Source organism: Dermacentor albipictus, chromosome 6, assembly GCF_038994185.2.
Source record: "Dermacentor albipictus isolate Rhodes 1998 colony chromosome 6, USDA_Dalb.pri_finalv2, whole genome shotgun sequence".
NCBI classification, from domain to species: domain Eukaryota; kingdom Metazoa; phylum Arthropoda; class Arachnida; order Ixodida; family Ixodidae; genus Dermacentor; species Dermacentor albipictus.
The window spans coordinates 100,853,386-100,874,160 of NC_091826.1; the positions used below are offsets into that span (position 1 = coordinate 100,853,386).

Consider the following 20,775-nt stretch of genomic DNA (forward strand, 5'->3'; position numbering starts at 1 on the left):
GCTTAGCGCTCAAAAAGCGCGTCGCTGCCCGAATAAACGTGAATGTCTTCCTGGCGCTGCATTGGTCGTCTGTTCCCTGGGCCGGTCGTCCTGCCGCGCTCGGCGTCTAGCCGTCGAATACGTAACAGCTAGTCCCAGCGGACTGCGGACAGCGGATGGAGCGCACGTCGGCGGTGGCCTTGGCGTCCGGTTTGGTGAGAGCACGGCTTACTTGACTTCATTGGGAGCATTAGCGGCATTTACTTGGTAGTCGAGGCTTTTGGCTTTGCTAAATTTTAGTACGTGTAAGAGTAGCACTTGTTGTCAGCAGTCATGAACCTCGCATCGTTAACGAAAGCCAACCTAGTGTTGCTAGCAGAAGAGTTTGGTATCCCTGTGCAGAAGTCGATGCGTAAACCTGCAATTATTGAAGCAATATCCAAATGCGGAGCGAAAGACGACGAAGTCGTGGAATGTTGGAAGACAATTTCACAGCAGCTAAAGGAAAGAGAGATAGAACTGGGTTAAAGGAGATGAAGCTGCATAGCCTTAAACGAACTGACAGTTTCGACATGCACGGTCGCATGCAACCTTTAAGGGTTGGTAGCGACATCACTTTGTACCTCGTCAACTTTGAGAGGACGTGTCTAGAGCAGCACTCACAGAAGAAACTTGGTCGCAACACCTCTTGACATTGCTTCCAAACGAAGCAGCGGACGTAATCGCGAGAATGCCAGAGGAAGATGCGCGCGACTACAGTAAAGTAAAGCTTCAGCTGAGATGAAGGTACAGCTTGTCTACAGAAGCCTTGAGGATGAAGTTTCGTAACACGAGGCGTAGTCAAGGGGAGTCATTCTCGGAATTAGGCATTGCAGTTGGGGCACAGTTCGATGCTTCGGTGAGTAGCCATGAACCTGCCTCGTGTACAGCCTAAAAGAACTAAAGAAAAAAGGCACGCTTTGACACATGCAAATATGGTAGTCAGTTCAAAACGTGGAAATCATTTGAACCAGGCTTCTCCTCGTAGAGATTCTTACTGCAGAGAAAATTTATTGCTTAGAGAGACTCAAAGAGAAACACGAAATCAGCTTAGACTGTTAAATTATCTTTTGAAAACAATTTTCGTTAATGTATTAATAATAGGCTTATTAATAGAAGCGGGAATCAAGGTCAATGTTTCAATTAGGACGAGTGGCGGTACTTAAGTGTAACGTTACAGATATCAACTTTTGCATTGAGATACTGTACAGAATTGTGGATGTACATTCTTTGTGTGGTTTTAATGTTACCTTAGAAGAAATCTTGTTGTCGTACAAATGCACTGTTTGTCACTGCCAGGAGGGTAGGCCTCGTTAGGCATACACAGCCTTTAGCCTCCCTCCTGTGTTGTGATGTATGTTTGGTTGCTGCATAAGAAATTGAGAAAATGAATAAACTTGAAGCTAAACTTGAAGGTCACATGCGGGGAGGGGAGGGGAGTGAAACTTCCCGAAATTTATACCAAATTTCTGGCTCCTCTAGATAGAACACAACGTAGTTCATTTTTAACAAATAATCAATTAACTAGGCATTAGCAAATGCCGTCGAAATCCATGGTGTCGCAGCAAGATCGTATGGGGACTTCAAAGCGACCACCCGTCTTTCTTTCTTGCACCTGTTCTGGCTTACCAAGCTTCTCGTAAAATGGGTGGTGTTCTTCACGTCATAGAAGGGTAATTTACTAATCCAAGTGAAATAATTTTGGTCTTTTGTGCATTTAGGAAGGAAGAGAATTAAAGTTGGCTTCCTCTTATAGGCTCTGCTATTGCAGTGAAGACTCCTCAACACACGGTCAACAGCATAGGCACATAATCACGGATATACTCTTTCTTCCCCTAATTTTAGGGTGCGCTGCTGGTGCCGTACAGAGGTTATCAATAACGAAAATAACACAGACTGGCAGTTTGCAAGCCCACAAGTTTGCCGTCATGCGTCATCTCCTGGTTGCTCCCTATCGGCATATGCCACACATCAGCTTAAACGAATTGACTACGCCGTTCTCTCTCCTTTTTCCTCTTTTGATCCCTTAACCTCCTTTATTCTGTGTAGGTTAGCAAACAAGACGCAAGGCGGGTTTTCGTCATTGCACTTCAGTTTTCTCTTCTCTCTTTCGCCGCACACCGTAAACTATATTGTAATGTAGATTGAAGACCGAGTGTTACAATATAGATGCTTCTCTCTTATCGCGGCCCAGAAGAAGAGCGCGCAGGTTACGGGCATCGTGATCTTTCATGGCGCCGGCCCTTGCGCTCGCAGTCCCGCTGTAGGGGAGCCCCACATCATTGTGTCGATTGCTTCCCATGCTAAATGCGACCGTCTCACTCGCATGAAAAAGTTTTTTCGGTGACGAAAAGAAATGGACCTCCTCCTGTATATATCAGCTTGGCTAACGTCGTCCTCTTCGTTTCTCCACCTGGTTGCCTGAGCGTCAGCCGTGGTTCCTGACCGAGCTCATGACATTTCCCCGCTGGCAGACGAAGCCCGCTGGGCCAGTCACTCATCTCGTGAATCGTAACGCTTCAGACGCGCGACGTGTGCCACGTCAGCCTTGACCGAGCGTCGTCCCCTGCTTGTGAGACGCGCAATGCAATGGTTCACTTCGCTAAGGCGCTCCAGAATAACGTAGAGGCCGACACATTGTGCGAGAAATTTCTGGCACAAGCCCCGTTTCCGCAACGGCGTGCAGAGGCAAACAAGGTCACAAGGATCTAAGTAAACGTGGCGGTGACGCCTGTCACAGCGTATCTGGGACCGGTCCTGCGATGGCTGGGTGCGTAGCCTAGTGAGGCGTCGCGCTTGTTCTGCTCGACCGAGGATCTCATCAATTGTTTTATTGTCATGAGCGAAGTAGCGAAATATTGTGCAGAGGGTGTAGCACGGCGGACGAGCATAAAGAAGGAAAAATGGTGAGTAACCAGTAGTCACATGTCTCACGGTATTGAAGGCATAGGTAATGAACGCAAGATACTGTCCCAATTTTTTTGTGCTGAATTGACGTACACGGACACCATGTTGGCAAGCGTTCTGTTTGTGCGCTCGACCAGACCATTAGTTTGTGGATGGTAGGGCTGAGAATGGCGGAAGCTACATGAACACAGACGAAGGGATTCAGCTACGTCAAGCTGTAAACTGTCGCCCGCGATCGCTGATTACTATGCGAGGAGGTCCATGTCGGAGTATAACGTGAGCCAGCAAGAAGATAGAAACTTCTGTAGTTGTGGCCGATGGCAACGCGGAGGTCTCACAATAGCAGGTAAGGTGATCTACGCAAATGATAACCCAATGATTGCCCTTGGAGGATTGCGGGAATGGGCCCAGAAGATCTATACCCACTTGCTCAAAGGGGATGCTAGAAGGGGCAACTTCTTGAAGCAGGCCGTGTGGCGCTTGTGGCATTGAGAGCAGCTGGTGACGTACCGTTCGATATCCTTCGCATCTTAGGCCGATAAAAACGGCTTCAGCCCGGTAGAGCGTCCATGTGAAACCAAGATGACCAGAAGTTGGGTCATCGTCCATGGCGTATAATACTTCGTTGCGAAGGATGTTGGGAACAACTAAAGGGTAGCATGCACCTGTTGTCGAGTAGCTTTGCTTGTACAGCGCACCTCCATCACGTGGGCGAAACCGACTGCCTGCAGGATACTCCTGTGCTGCCACGAAGAGCGGTTGTAAGCTCTCGTCCTTGTCCTGCTCGGATATGACGGTACCGATATCCGGAAATTCCGGGGACACAAAACCAATGTATTCATGAAAGTTGTCTGCGTCACATTCAGTTGTTTACAGTGGCATCCGGGTGGAGGCAATCAGCCTCAGCATGTCGCCGGCCACTTTTGTAGCAAATCACGAAATCGTATATCTGTAGACTGAAGACGCAGAATGCAAGTCGTCCTGAGGGATCCCGCAGATTCACAAGCCAGCATAGCGAATGATGATCTGTTATCACAGTGAATTGGTGCCCGTACAGCTACGAACGAAACTATTGCACTGCGAAGATGACCGCCAGACGCTTTTATTTGGTGATGGTGTAGTGGAGCTCGGAGTGGCTCAAGGACCGGCTAGCGTACGAAATGACGTCCTCCGTTTAACCAACACATTGAACTAGCACAGCACGAATGCCTCCGCCAGTGGCATTTGTGTGAATCTCAGTTGCTGATGAAGTATCACTGTGGCGAATAATTGATTCGAACGTCAGCCGGGACTTGAGCTGGCGAAACGAAGAGTCGCAATCTGCAGTCGATTGAAAGGGTACGCATTTTTGCAGAAGGGGACGAGTCATGTCAGAAAACCGGGAATGAATCGATGGAAGTCCAAAAAACTTCTTAACGGCTTGACTGAGCGGGGATCATACGTCCTAGCTCAAGATTTTGTCTATTCCGGGAAACAGCATTTTTTTAACCGGCACAAGACCCGCTTTTTCCAAGCAGTTCAAGACAGAGTCCAAACGTTTGTTCGCTCTGAATGTTCGCCAAAGATCACAATGTTATCTAAGTAGCACATGCGAACTTCCCAATTTAAGCCGCGTAATATCGTGTCCATAAACCGTTCGAAAGTTTCGGGCGCGTTACGCAACCCGAAAGGCATCACGTTTAACTCACATATTCTGTCGTGCTTTACAAATGCTGTATTTTCTCTGTCGTCCTTGTGTATAGGAATTTCCCAATAACCTGATTCTAAATCAATAGAGGAAAAGTAGGATGCCTTAAATAGACAGGCGAGGGCGTCGTCAATTCGTGGGAGCTGGTATACATCTTTCTTATCGGCGGCGTTTAGGCGACGATAATCAAAGCACAACCACCACGTTATCTTCCTTCTTCAGCAATACCACGGCGGCTGCCAGGGGACTAGATGATTCCCGAATGACGCCTTTGCATAGCAATTTCTTCGGCTTGTTCGCTGATTATCTTGCGTTCTGACGTGGACACGCGATAGGTGTTTTCTCGGTTTGCGTGGGTGGCTCCTGTGTTCACGCGATGACGAGTTCTGGACGTAGGAATTGATGGCCGGGCATCGTGCTGTGCAAAGTCAAATACCGAGGTCTGTTTCGTAAACAGGGCCATCAACACTCGACACTCGTGATCACTGAGTTATTTATCAATCATAGAGAGCATCTTCTAGCTAATGGGGCTCGAGACACTGGTTGCTCCTCCATCGGGTAGCTCTGTAAATACTGCCACCGATACGGGCGAGTCTTCCTGAAACATTGCAATCATCGAGGCCTTGAGGTAGCACTCCCGCTTCAGTGGAACACATTAGCGCCCACAGCCCCGAGCATCCATTGTTCACTAAGACCATGCTGTGCGGAACTAACACGTTTTTCCTGAGGCCGTTTCGTTGTACAGATTCCACTACAGCATCGAACGAGATAGGAGTCGGAGATGAACACGCGACGGCAACATGCATCACGGATAAGGCGGGCACAACTGTATCTTCAGACAGGGACAACACACTCCCCGGGAGACTGCACCTTCAAAGAGCACAGGCGAAGCACTGGTGTCGACACTGAGGTATCCCGTCCGGCAGTCAGCATTGGCACCACACAATTGCAAGAAGTCAATCCCCAGAATCACTTCATGGGAGGAGCGAGGAAGAACTGTAAACCCTGCATTAAAAACTTTCCCACCCAAAGAGCCATCCACGTTACACACACCAACCGGGTATAATGATTAACTACTGTCTGCATTGAAACTTGGGCACTGGTCCCAACGAAACACAATGTTGCGGCCCAGAAGGCCTTTAAACCCCACACTCATGACCGAGACAGTTGCTCCCGTGTCGACTGAAGCCATTATAGAGTGAAGACGGCAAGCTGGGTGAGTTGGTGATTGAACATGTTCCTGTGGGTGGGCAGCGCAATCCGGACGAAGGACGAAAGGAAGTACACAAGGTTGCGCTGCCCACCCACAGGAACATGTCCATTAAAGAGACCCCATCATTCAGTACATGAACCTTATTCTTCAGTATGCATATAGCTGGAGGCAGTTCAGTCGGCAGCGCACATTTTCCAGCGACCTCACTTCCACCTGCCGCGCTGGCTAGGTTCTCGGCGGGGGCGACGCAAAACGGCGCCGAGGCGATGGTCACGTAAATCGAGGCCAAGGGTATGGTGATCGAGATGCTCGGAAGGCTGGTGGTGGCGTCAGAATACGGTCGGAGACAGCAGAGCGGTAGAGGTTCCGGGTTCATTCTTCTCCACTGTAGGTCGCCTGGGTGGTGCATCAGTCTTCTCAGAAGTGGCTTCCTGAAGTGGAGTCTGCTGGCCACTGAGTGCGCAGTGTACGACCGCTAGACCACATAGTCGGCGCATACGGTGCGTAGTTCGATGCTCGGCGTCGGGTATATTACCTAGCTATATGGCCAGGCATCCTGCAGAACTACCACACTGGTAAAGGGCGAATTCAAGAATGCGGACTGAAGTATTCGGCCGAAGACATCGGTTGATGGTAGCCAGGCTCTTCCCCTTGAAAGTCGTAAGTAGCGGCAAGTCTTCGTGGACAAACGCTACGTGCGCATGGATCAAACAGTTGAGGGTGCGAATCATTGCGTGGTGGTTCGGTCGTACGACAATGCGGTTCGTCTCTAGAGGCCTTAAGATCCGCGACGTTCACCGAGTAGTTCCAAGTAGCTGAAGGGGGTTCCTGAATGTCTCGGAAAACGGAATAGCTGCAACGTGGCGCCGCAGAACGTGCCGGTTCTTCATTCCGTTGGAGCTCCTCGCGGACTATCTGGCGGATGGCGGACGAAACGTCTGAGTGTGGAGGACTCGTGTCAACACTTGCAATGGTGGTTACATTAGCCAGCCGTCCAAACGTTGCTGTAATTCGGCGAGTCTTCAGCGCCTCGAACGTACGGCAGTGCCTGTCAGTTCTGATACAGTGTTCAAATTCTCTTTACCAATGAGGAAGTTGTACATGTCTTCCGCTATTCCTCTTGCGGCGTGCCCCGCTTTATCTTTCTCGGTCATTAAAGGGTTGACGGTTTGACACAGCTTCAATGTTGCTTCGATATAGGTACTGCAAGTCTAGCCGGGCACCTGAGCCTTCTGGACTTATGTGAATTCCACACGTTTCTTCTTTGCTTCCGAGTCACACAAACACTTCTTGATCTCCTCAACGAAGCGTGTCCACGTAGTTAGCATGCTCACGTGCTTGTCGTACCATAATAACGCCGTGCCGTCCAAGAATAAAACAACGTTCCTAAGCTGGTTGGCAGCGTTCTAGTCGTTGTATTGGCTTACCCTTTTCTAATGTGTTAGCCACTCATCCACATCTTCGTCTGCCTTTGCCGAGAACGTGCGTGGCTCTCGGTAGTGCTGGATGGGGGCTGGGCTCGCCAAGGCACTGCTGGTGAGGTTATATTGCTCTGTGGCCATGACTGAGCACGACTGATAAAGTGCGACGAGGCGACGACTTCGGCGCAGTCCATGTGCTGATTCCTTCGTTGTAGGTTGTAGGAGTTGCCCAGCGCAGCTGCACCAAATCTAGCACACAAGGTGTTTAATGCAGAACCAGATGAATCTGGCTGATAGACGCGTTTGCGAGAGCGGTCCTGAGGCAGCTTAGCGAACGTGGTTCTTTTCTGCACCCGGTGAGTGTGGGCAGACGGTGTGTGTGGGTGTGTGTGGGCAGTGTGTGGGCAGACCAGGCACATCGACTGTCACCAGAAATTATTAAAACCTAAAAAAATAAGCACAGTCAAGAAACATCGACGAAGGACTCTATCTTTGACTCCTAGCCTGCGCACGGATATTCTTCTATTTATGGCCTCAAACCCTCATTGTTGCATGCTCTACGTGGCCGCACAGGAAACAATATCCAAGACATCAGTTCTGAGGAATCTAAATGCCGGCATTTCACCCGTACCACCTTAACCAACACCAATACTCAAAAAGATAGGGACCTGTAGAATCGTCTGTATTTCTCGAATTGGGTCCTCAGAAAAGGCGATGAGTCACCAGACTTTTTGACCAAGATCATGTGCACAGATGAAGCCAATTTTCGCAGAAACGCCTAAGTATATTTGCATATTGCACACAATTAGAGGGACTCCACTGTACACTTGGTAAAGTGCACTTGGTACCAGTACCAGTGGCCGCTCAATGCGCTGTTCGGAATTTGCGCCGGTGCTGTAATCGGTCCCATCTTCTTCGATTACGCACTGAACTCGACAATGTTACTTGAACGATATCTTTCAAGGAGCAGTTGATCAGTTCCTCAGCGAAGTACCGCTGTCAGGTCTTCCACTTCAGTGACATATCAGCAAGATGCGGCGCTAGCACAAAGCTTCAGCCGAGCACAAAACTGGCTGGACGCGACTTTTCATGTGCAATACATTGGAAGGCACGGGCCTGTAAATTGGCTGGCTAGGTCACCTGACCTCTCTCCGCTCGAATTCTTTCTTTGCAGTTGTGTGAGAGATCATGCATACATGATCGGGACATACGTAACATTAGTTCGAGGGAAGGATAAGGAACGCCTGCCGCTGAATTCCGGCGTCGGTCATCAAGAAAGCCACTGAAGCTGTGACAAAGCGGACACAGTGCCACGTAACTGCGAAGAGGCCTATTTGAAGAAGTCTTCTAGGCTGGTTTTCAACGGAGCTTACGAATTCATTGATATTAAGGGCACCTTGCGATCTGATTTTTTTTTTAATCTTCCTCCCTTTTCTTTTTTCTTGTGTAGACATCCTGATTGCCAATTCGGCTCATTTAGACGTGGTATATTACTTTCTTGAACGCCCTTTTCCTGCATATTGCTTGCTTCCCGGTCTTTTTTTTGTCTTTTTTCGCTTTTATGTTTTGAGACGAACCTGTTTTTGCAGCACGTACAAAATTTTACGAAAAGTAAAACGGTCACTTTCATTTGACTGTGCTCCAAAGCAAGTTTTTGGCGCGGAATATAGCGTCACGCACACTCTTTCGATGCGCAGCGACCAATGCATGCCGGGATTCAGAAGCATTGCCTATCCCATTGCTTTTCGCATTTCGTGCGTGGTCAGAGCGGCACTTCGGCCGCATCATCAAGAGGATTTCTTTATCAATGTGATCAGTTGGCTTTGAGAGATGGATAATAAGTGTGACGTAGGAATGAGAGGAAGGAATAGCTGCGAAGCTGCGAAACCTGCTGTTGGTGCTCCTTCCATACCGTCATCAATGTGATGCGCTGACTCTTCGGGCTTGCGACAGGTAATGCTGTTCCTTTCAATCAGCTCATTTGAGGGCGCTGCTTTATCATGCGGGTGGGAGCGCACTCACGTGGTATTTTTCATACTTCGTGAGGTTTCTTTGCCAGTCGGAAAAACTATGCAATTAGTACGTCATTGAAAAGACTACATTTAGATGTCATCTTCTGGTGCCTACAAATGCCTCATGGACACTTTGAAAATTAGGATTGTACTTTCGTGTTTGATAATTATTTGCAATTACTAAATTAAATCTCAATGACGAAAGAATTAGTGGCGGCTACTCCACAGTACTGGAAGCAAGATGCACTAGGTTTTCTTCGAGTAACACAATTGCTCTTTCTTTTAGTCTTGGTGCATGATAATCGGGGAACACTGTATAATTCACTCAGTAACCAAAATGAGCCGAAGACGGATTCACCCGAGATCAGAGTCAACAGCAGTCATGCGCAGCAGCGCTTGTACACGGACTCACAAAAAGAGAGTGAGAGAGAGGCTACATTTTCACCCTAAAGGTGAAAGCAGTATTACTTATAGCCAAGTATGCCACAATTACACCACCGAGAGGACTCAGGTTGTGAAATCGAACCATCTCCAATTATGAGGTCCCGTATACACTCACATAACGCCGTCATTTCAGCGCTCAATTCTGTGAGGTCACTCGAAATTTCCTCAAGTGCAAGCAATATATATATATATATATATATATATATATATATATATATATATATATATATATATATATATATATATGGCACTTTCTAATATCGTCTTCACAAAATTGCATGCGTCTGCCTCGGCTCCACTCAGTCGGCTACGACTTGCGAGGCTTTTCGCGGCAGCAAGGCTAGCAACCGCTAACGCCTTGTGCCTTGGCGAACTAATTGCTTCTGAAAAATCCATTAAAAGTAATCAGGTAGAGACCGAAGAAGATGGGGAACATAGATTTTATTTTCAAATCAATGACTTTCGACTACGGCAACTTTTTACTTCGTCTGGGCACCCGCCGCCGACGTGGTTCCAAGACGTTGTCTCTTAGCGGCTTCCTCGACTGGCCCATAGATGTGCTCTCAGGTTCGAGCAGAGCAGTGTGGTCTTCCAGCACAAGGGGAGGCTGGCGATGGAAGAGACGGAGGGGTCGGCACTGGCCGAATTGTTCGTTATGTCCTGACACTCCCATAACATGTGATTAAGTGTGGGTACCTCGCCACATGATTTCATCGCCTATTTTGTACGGCAAAAGCGAACTCGCCATTTGCTCGCTTTCCCTTTGTGGCAGGTGCACTTCCGCCCCACGCACTAATCTGGCTTCCTCTACTCTTAGTTTCGCCAGCTTGATTTCACCCTGCCTGCTTTTCTCTTCCTTCTCGCTCGCGCTCCTTCTCTCTTCCCCTTTCTTCCTTCTGGCGACATATCCTTTGCCAGGCATTCGTGAGCTCATCCTTATTGAAAAGCGCTTCCTCAATCGCCGTCCGACATTCTCGCTTCCTCAACCTAAGGGTAGCTACCAAAAGCTGCCGCTCCGACTATACAACCTACTCTGTATTGCACGCACACCAGGTGGCGAGGTAATTGCCCGATAAAACGCTCTCATTATTATCTGGCAAAATATAGTCCTTCTAGCGCTCACTGAACCTCGACCTTTGGAAGGTCCTATTTCCAGGAGTCACGTTCGCAGGTCCGCCGACTCCAGATCGTGAGGAGTGGACTGCTGCTCTTCCTTCAAGTTCCCTCGAGCCGCGACGACGAGCTCTTCTCATCCCGCATCCACTGAAGTCGCTCTTTCTCCCGCAGTTTACCTCGAGCTTGCGAAGGCTCCCAGGTCTGTCGATCCCAGACGTGAGGAGTGCCTCCTTGATCTCACGGCTGTCATACAGTTAGTTCCGGCCCGAGCTGGTGTTTAGGCCAACATTCCACCAAGCCCGGTGTCGACTCCAAGATGAAAGTCCACTCAAGGTAGGAGCATAATAAACGCCTGAGTTCTCATTAGGACACGCCAGGAACATGTCACTGCACCAAAGGTCTCCTCTTTTAATGCCGCCATTTTCCATAGGTGACCAGACGAGGCAATCTGATGACGCCATCGCATTCAATCAAAATCTTCGAAACAGTCGCAAAATCGCACCCATGCCACCGCACCGTTCCGCCCAACTCCGCTTCCTCTGTTGCAATTTCGCCCCTGCATACGGCGGAAGCACGTTGCGATCCTCAAATCCGAGGTCGAAGCCGTTCCCGCGGTAGCATTCTACGTTCGCCCCTTTCATAATTAGTTCAGATTACGAGGTTCAGGAAGAGGAGCCCTTGTTGACCTGTCAACAGTCGGCGTCAACGTTGCGTGACTTCTTGACAGGCGCTGATGAACGGGGAGAGGGCGGGGAAGTTGCCTCCTGGTAAACGTCAAATAATTCCCTTGGCCTTGCTGAGACATAACCCCCCCGGAAAGCGCTTGAAGTACGCGAAGAAATCTAATGCTGTAAAATGATTTTTTTGTAAATGGGGATAAGGGCGCTCTGCAAACTGAAGTACGTCTTCCAGACTAGATAACGCAAGCGGTTAAGTGAAGGTGTGGATCGTAGCTCTTAAATCATTACACAGTTTTATTTCTGGCCACTGTGTTCGGGTAATAAGTAGGAAGCCGAACCAAGGGGCATTGCACAGCGATACGTAACACATAAAACCCCACAAGCAAGGACTCGCAGTATTTTCGGACGGAACTACCAGGTTGGGCATTAGGCCACAACCGCAAGTTCACGCGCCTACATGTCTCTTGCTAACACGAACTGGCTATTTCTGATGATTGCAGCATGTCAATGATTATAATTCCGATACTATGGCACATACCCACAATGATGGCGCAAGCCCAGAAGGGGGGATTTGGCCACGTAAGCATGCCCATGTGTTGAATATGATAATCATTGTCATACCATGGCACATAGCACGATGGCGGTTGCTCAAAAAGGGGGTGGTACACATCGCGCCAACGCCAACTAGCTTTGTTATAATCACTGTGGGCTGATATTATGATTTCCACACTAGGGCCCTTACCCTCAATTTTGATTGGCCAATAAGCGGGAGGTATGTCGTGTCAACGCCAAGTAGACCTGTAATGTGGTTGCCAGGTGTTGGTGGCGATTTTGATTTTCATACCTTATTATGTACCCACAATGGGTGTCTTGTTGCCGTCGTTTTGATAGATTTTGCAGAACCTGGTTTCCTGCGAGACAGCGGACGCTGGACGCCGAAGACTTCACTTAGAACAGCTACGATGCTTAAAATTTAAAGAAAACACACAAGCCTCTACATTACGCGTTACATCACCTAGCACAGGTGCGGAAGAGCACACGGGCGCACCAGATCTCTTGACGCCAAAGACGCAGGCATGAAATGGCGAAATTTATAGCACTTCATTACCACTTTGCGAAAGCATCGCTTTACATAGATTCCGAAATGTGGTTTAGAGCTTACTCAATCAAAAAACCAAGCCTATTTTACTCCCATTAGGAACGCGTCCGCAAACCTTCCCCTTCTCAAATGAGCCTCCCTAAACTGTCAATTCGGAAGCAAAGCTGTGCCGTTTAGAGACAAATGGCTAAGTATGGCTCCACATGTTGCCTCCAGACATCTAAATCGTCTTGGCGTAATACAGACGCTAAGGGCCCGCACTGCGCCCTGAACGTAGGGAACCTGTCCTGATGCCAGTGTTAGGCACTCAGCTAAGTAACACCTTCAAACCATCGGCAAGTTTGAAGACACTACAGATACTCCGCGTCTACGTAACAGGACTGCGGATGCATTTTGTGCTTGCTGACCACAACTATGCCGCATTGCCGTTGCGCGCCATGTCGGGAAACGTAGCGATCAACCTGGACTACTTGAACCATCCGCAAAGGAGAGAACCCTTCACTTCCCAGCACCTGCCTACCTACGTAGGAGGTTGCGCATGTAACTGGCGAGCATGCCACAATCGTAAACCGATTAAAACTATGGCGGTACTCGAAGCAAACGTGATGTTTCACGCAGAACAGCAGCTCTAGAACGTCACACATTTTTAGCGAAGGTCTATCTTTTTTACAGTGTTCACTGCCGTCCAATGGGAACGGTTTAGTTCAAGTTCAACTCCAGAGCGAGAAAATAATGGTTCCAACCAGTTTGCACCAGTTCCGGTTAATTCATCTAGCCGAAGAATAGTTACATATAAGCAGCATCCATTTATATTGCACAAACTCTTACGCTACTGCCAAAGGGCATTGAAAAAGTAAGGGTACATGTTCTTCAGGCCGCACATACTATCGCAGTCAGTTTGAGCTGCAACACGCAAGCGCGTGGCAAACTGCTATCCTAGGTTGAGGAGTGGCTGTGATACACTGTAATACACTGCTGTCACACGTATACTAGTGATCGCGATCAGTTGCGAGATTTCTTAATCGCGAACAACTATGTCACTGCTACACTGTCCAACAATCCGGATCGCGTTTTTACAGTTTCAGAACTTGGGCCTGAAGACTTAGGGGCTCAAGGTGCATTCTATTGATCGCTGTTCGGTTTGTAAGAGCATCATAATCAGATTACCAGAATTACCCGAATGCTAGAGCAGCAGCGTCGGGTTGCGCGCTCGGGATGCCGCAGTGGTGAATATGCAAGGTGCTCCTAAGTCATTTTACAAGAGATGCCCAAAGGAATGCATTCTTAAGAAAAAAAGAAGAGAGGGCGGTTTGAAATAGATGGTAGCAAAATGAATCGCTCTATTAGTATTTGCACGACTTATTAACGGGATAGCGTTAAAGAGCCCGGGTCGCAGAAAATCCGGTGTTGGCGTCCGGCGAGCCGTTGTCAGATGAGAACTCGGCAGCCGGAGGTGCCGCGTCCCAGAGCTTACATGTACTCATCAACCCAGCATAATTCGGTACATTGATCCCGGCGCTCCCATCTACACGGGCTGATTGGTGGAGGCCTTTGGTTCAGACCAACGGTCCATCCCGGACAAGGGGGCTGCTGTGGTGCGCCGCAACTGAGTTACTGCGCTCAACATAGAGCGATGTCGGTCTTACAGGACGTGAGCCTGACTAACCCTCGGACTACCTTGACACAAAGGGGGTCAAAGCGTACAGCCATGGAGACCAAAGCCATCCGCAGTGCAGCGTGACCACACGAAGGTGCGCCACGACTGATTCTGGCTCTGTGTTCCGCTGCGCCAAACAAAACTCCCTGGATCGACTGGCGCACACGGCCAAGTCGAGCGACGATAGCAGCGCCCCGCTTCCGGCGTCGGACGTCCCCTCTTGAAACAAGATCATACTAAATTGCGACCCACGCATACCCAACCACTTAATCTCTACCATCAAATTTGCTCATACCTTCTCTTTCATTCTTTACAAATTTATTCCTGGTAATTTTGAGAACGGCTGCCCCTAAATAAATCTGATGAAATAAACATACACTGACAGCGCATGTCCCTTATGTTAGCTTTTCTGAGACTGAAATATTCAAAATGCGAAATAATACCAGAAGATCGACCCACGCAAGAGGCCACGTTTCTCCAGAAAGCTTGCCTTCGTGCACAGCATTCGCAACCAGTGCTTCCCGGTAAACATTACGGTTACGTAACCTGCAGTTGTCGGGAAACATGAAAAGCTGTAAGGGGTCTTTGAACGCTGTCGCGTTCCACTCTTAATGGCGAAGCTTAAGCGTCTTCCCAATTTTTCTGCGCTTTTAAAGCCAAGAGTAGTCAAATATCGCCGACCCGAGCTCAGCTCGGCTAACGTCTTCTTGCGGTGCCCTTAGTCTCTGGCTGGTATACTTGCAATAAATCACCCGTAACACGGAATGCTTACTCCACAACCAATCTGACTGAGCAATACAATTTTTGGACGCCTGCGGCTCATATGCGAGGGATGCGTATGGGACAGTGTTCTTTCACGCTTTGGCTTGTCTCGGGTCTAAATTGTCCCGAAATGCTTGTTTAGCTAAAGTGCGCAATCGGCTATTCGCCTTCTCAAGTGTGGTGGTATCACCTCCAGAAAGATTCCAGGGGGTGGAGTCTTTATCTCGGGTGTGACACATCCGAAAACACGCACTGTCATGACTCCCTTTAAACTCACTCCGAGCACTCACATATTATGCATGTACTGTATGTGTTGTAGCATATTCGAGAGGGCTATCCAGAAATGACGGATGGCTTTATGGAGTTGTGCATGGCTTGATAGCAGTGGCACCCATGAGGTTCGTTCCACTCCTCCTACGATGTCTGACGGGCGGAAAGGAGAGAAGATTTATTGGGGGAGTCAATTTGATGTCAATCAGAGAATAACTTGGCAGGTTTTCATTCTTTGTGCCGTCGGCCATTTCTGATACTTCCTTTCGGTCACGCCGTCTACGAAAGATTTTCGCGTAATGGGGCGTATAATGCTTATGCTTTAAATGTGCAAAGTTTGGGATGCCAGGGAAGTGGTAGAGGTGCACGCATGTGTGTGACAACACAACGCGCATGGACACAGACACACACACACACACACACACACACACACACACACACACACACACATATATATATATATATATATATATATATATATATATATATATATATATATATATATATATATACACGCACACACTAGTGCAGCTGATCGTGATCTGCTCTGGACCACCATCAGTTCCACTTGGCTCCTCGAAGAGGCAGGTCGTGTGCCGAGTGAGCTCCTGAACTATTCGCAATGTGGTGAACGTGGCTCACGGGTAGACCACCCGCCTCGCGTGCAAGAGGTCCGTGGATCGAATCCAGGTGCCGGCAATTTTCCACCGGAATAAAAAAAATCACGTGTTATAAAATCGCATAAACAGGCCTGGAGTGTGGCCTGATCCCGGTGACCAGAACGGGTAACGCACTCCCTCACCCGAGCAGGATTCGCCACCCTGGTGCAGTACATGGCCACAACCTCCTATATGAACGCAACAATCAAACCCCGGCCCTCATTCCCCAGCAGCTGCGAAGCAACTGACCACGGCGGCGGTCAGACCTGCGACGCAGCAGAGGGTGCTAAGAATCACTGGCGCCGAGCAGGTCGCCATTGGAATATCAACCTGGCAACGTTCAACACTAGAACGTTATCTAGTGAGGCGAGTCTAGCAGGGCTATTGGAGAAATTAGAGGGCAGTAAATGGGATATAATAGGGCTCAGCGAAATCAGGAGGCCAAAAGAAGCATATACAGTGCTAAAAAACGGGCACGTGCTGCGCCACCGGGGCTTAGCGGAGAGAACTAGGAGTCGGATTCCTGATTAATAAGAATATAGCTGGTAACATACAGGAATTGTATAGCATTAGCGAGAGGGTGGCAGGTCTTGTTGTGAAACTTAATAAGAGGTACAAAATGAAAGTTGTACAGGCCTACGCCCCTCCATCCAGTCATGATGACCAGGAAGTCGAAAGCTTCTATGAAGACGTGGAATCGGCGATGGGTTGAGTGAAAACTACATACACTATACTAATGGGCTACTTCAATGCCGACGTAGGCAAGAAGCAGGCTGGAGACAAGGCAGCGGGGTAACATGGCATAGGCATAGGAATAGCAGGGGAGAGTTATTGGTAGTGTTTGCGGAACAGCGTAATATGCGGATAATGAATACCTCCTTCCGCAAGCGGTATAGCCGAAAGTGGACACGGAGGAGCCTGAACGGCGAGACCAGAAATGACATAGCGGCTGTTACATTGCGACAGCTCGACTTTGCACATGCTGAGGTTTCCTTATGGCTTACCTTTAAAAAATTCAGGCGTATTTAGAGCGGGTGCGGAAAGCTTTCGCTCATAACAGAGCAATGCGAACTTGTGTGCCACAAACGCACTCAACAGATCAGAACACTCTGTTCACGCGAAACGGCACCATTGGTAAGTGGATCGACTTGCTACAACGGCGTCATTCAGTTAAACAGGAAACGTTAGTTAACATGTTCATTTGTTTTACAAAGATGCATCCTTAATTCTGCTTCATGGTTTGGCTTTTTGTTGTATTGCTATTCCATCGCATATTCGGATGGAATAATAAAAAGACGCTTATTTCTTGCTTAAAACGGGTTCATTTTTGGACATGAATCACGCGATTCAAAGTAACACAGTATGCTGAGAATTTATCAAGGTAAACATTCCGAAACAACCAGAAAAGCACTCCGCGACATAGCCAGTGTTCCCGTGTCCCAGGGAGCAGACTTGCAGAGAGAATGTTCGGAACCAAAAAAATTACTCTAAATTGTTACTCTAAATTGTCTAAATCTTTATTTCTCTGTCTCCTTCTGTTCAGTTACCTATCGAGCGATTCCTATTTGTAACGACTTCAATCGGACCAATCCTGGCACTGCTAGTCCAGCACGACAAAAAAGAGAGAGAGGGAACGTGTGTCATGGCGGTGAACACGCAAGTCGCACGTACGAACGCTAGACATCTTGTTTGAACTGGCCGCTCGGTCCCGCACTCGATCCCCCAGGTGAAAGCGAAATCATAGCAACGATCGAAACTGTGAAGCGAAGCAGCGCGCCAGACCAATCTATACGAGCCTAACTGCCAATCTAGTAATTACGTCATAGAGTCATATAGTCGTTTATAGAGTCATAGATGCCATTTCCGATTCACAAATCCTGCAAGTTGACCTAAACACTATCGCAGACTGGTGTGTGCGTTGGGATATGTCGTTAAATATAAATAAGACTGTTCACGTCACCTTTACAAGAAAACGAGCTAATCATCCCTATAGGTATAGAATTCATGATTCAACTCTAAAAGTAAGCAAGGAATTTAAATATCTAGGTGTGTTTTTTACTTCTGATTTACGATGGAACAAGCATGTTAACTATATTGGAAATAAGGCAGCATCAGTTTTGGGATTCTTGCGGCGCAATTTTAGTCATTTACCGAGTAACTTGAAGACGCAGTTGTACTTTAGTCATGTACGTTCAATACTTGAATATGGATGTGTTTGTTGGGACCCACACACATCTGAGCTTATAAACAAATTAGAAAAAATCCAGAATAGGGCAATTAGATTTGTTCCTGGTAATTATAGCCGGCAGCTTAGCATGACAGAAAGCAAACTTAAACCTAAATGGCAAGAGCTGAAGGATCGTAGAAGGCATATTAGATTAAAATTTTTCCACGATATTTATTATTCTAAAACAGGCATAATCCGCGATAAATATATCCAGGCACCACACTATATATCTAGGCGACTTGACCACTGTTTGAAGATCAGGGAATTTTCTTGTAGGGGTGACGTCTTCCGTTATTCTTTTTTTGTTAGGACTGTTCGAGATTGGAACAGTTTGCCATCGACCATTGTATATATTACAGAAAATGATGCTTTTTACCACGCATTGAACTAATTTGTTGATGTATTGATTCAAGTTTGTAACCTCCCTGCTGTAATGCCCTACGGGGCGATGCAGGTAACTAATAAATAAATAAATAAATAAAGACAGTGCCAAAACCTACGGTCGCCTCACAGCGCCGGAACTGTAAATCTGCGGCAGTAAAAAATATGTGCTAAAGACCACCGCTTGCATCAGCGCTTTTTGGCACCGATGTGATAATTATCCTAATTCATATGAGCTGTGTGCTTGGAAATCTAAACTAGAAAGATAATCACAGGAAGATGGTAACTGAAAGCGTTAAACGGTTCTTTTTTGTTGTTGCCGCCTCTGCATATTCTCTTTCGCCGCACGGTTGGACGTACGGCTTTCTATGGTTAAACAAGTGAGTGTAGTCGTTCTTCGTAATGCATCTGCATAAGCGGTACGTGGAACTTATCGTCCATAATTAACAGTTCAGCCCTACTTCTAGGAACAACCCACAACACTACTCCTAACCTTCCCCCCGATCGTGTTCTCGCTGTCACAGCGCCAGCGCACAGAAATAATTTCAACTTCCCACATGTTACCCCCCCCCCCCCTACAAAGAACTGCAGGGAACACCCTACTTCACGCAGGCACTTACTCTCCCCCTCCATTAGCGGTAACGGAAAGCGAGCTATATAAGGGTTGCCAAAGACAGCAATTTACTCTCTTGCTCCGACCTCCAGCTTGGCTACAGCGGGAGGCGTTAGGCTCTGCTCTACATACACCAGGTTAGATCAATTATTTTTTGAGAAACTTGGATTCGGTAAGTGTGCTTACACAGTCTACAAACACTCTGTTTCAAATAAACGAAGGCAGACGCCTTAGTGTACGGTTGTATGTGGACTCTGACATTCAGCTGTAGAAGGTACTTTCTTCGCCAACAGTGCCTGTCTATGAACATTTTGTCGATTTCGAAAGGCTATAGTTTGGTCCGAAGTACTCGGTCGTTAGCGCAGGGACTTCAGCCTGATCACAAAGCGTCGCCAGCTGCTTTGCGTGTGCTCGTGCTCAAATTATCCATTACGCGCACAGCTATTTGAGTGCTCTTTGGTGCTGTAGAAATTTCTGGAGGCCTCGACATCCCTAAGAATGTTCTGCCAATTTTTTTCGCCTGTTAGCAATAATTTTCAGGCCAATTTTTCTAATTATTTACTAGTTCTGCACTTTTTCTGCAATGTGACTCAACTCCTATCCAGCAAGAGAAGTTCAATTTAGCAAGAGAATTCAATAGCAAGAGAAGTTCAACAAGCTCAATTATTTAAACAGACACATAAGTATTCACAACATCACGGCCGCCAATGGCCCCAGCAGCATATATCCGCCCAACTATGCAGGCTGCTTTTTCCGGGACCGGCACACGTTAGAGGCTAGGAACGCACTCGACACGGAGAAGAATAAAGACCTGGTCTTATGAAAATGTACTTTGTTTATGGGCTTATTGCTTTGTCATTTCACTGTGTGTTGCCCAAAGCCTACGAACGAGAACCTACTAGCCTGTAAAAAGGCGAAAATTCTCCTGGCATTCTTTCCTGTCTGGCTATGAACATAGCGAGACAGCTCTCCTTAAATGCAGCTGCTACCATGGCGATAGCTCGGCTTTGTACATGCTGAGTATTCCATATAGCTTGCGTTTAAAAAGTCAGGCGTATTGAGAGCGGGGACGTAAAGCTTTGGCTCATAACCGAGCAATGCGCACTTGTGTCCCACAAACCCACTGAACATATCAGAACGCTTTGTTCCCGCAAAACGGCACCATCGGTAAGTGAATCGACTTGCATGAACGGCGTCATTCAGTTGAGCAGAAAACGTTTGTAAGCGCATTCGTTTTCATTTTCTTCTACAACAATGCATCTTTAGTTCTGTTCTTGTTCTGTTTTTTTGCACGACAGCGTATATATATCCACTGTGGGGGCATTGTCCTATTGCCAGATGGAATGATAAAACGACGTTTAGTTCTTGCTTAAAACATTTTTCAGGAGTCAGACGAATTAAACTTAGCACAACATGCTAAAATTTATCAAGATAGTCACCTCGAAACAAGCAGGAAACACTCCAGGACTCAGCGAGCAGTCCCGTGAGAATTTCCAAGGGAGGAGACTTGCAGAAACAGCTAGTATGTCCTGAATAGAAAAATAAACTTTATATTTCAACCACGATTGAAATTGGTCGTTTTACCCGTTAGTACATTTATTTTCACTAT

The 20,775-nt window shown here is 47.5% G+C and overlaps 1 protein-coding gene across 6 annotated transcripts in view; it reads left to right on the plus strand.

The window, feature by feature from the left end:
* Positions 1-77: 77 nt before the first annotated feature.
* LOC135913675 (uncharacterized) overlaps positions 78-20,775 on the plus strand; it is a 119,921-nt gene continuing 99,223 nt past the window's right edge. For 4 of the 6 annotated variants that reach the window (XR_011515352.1, XM_070541115.1, XM_070541116.1 and 1 more), the window contains exon 1: positions 78-194. Coding sequence is in view for 5 of the 6 variants with exons in the window: in XM_070541115.1 (XP_070397216.1) it covers positions 156-194 (39 nt within the window). In the remaining variant the exon portion in view is untranslated. The remainder of the gene's footprint in view (positions 195-20,775) is intronic. The other 2 variants (XM_070541118.1, XM_065446264.2) reach the window with 2 other exon arrangements.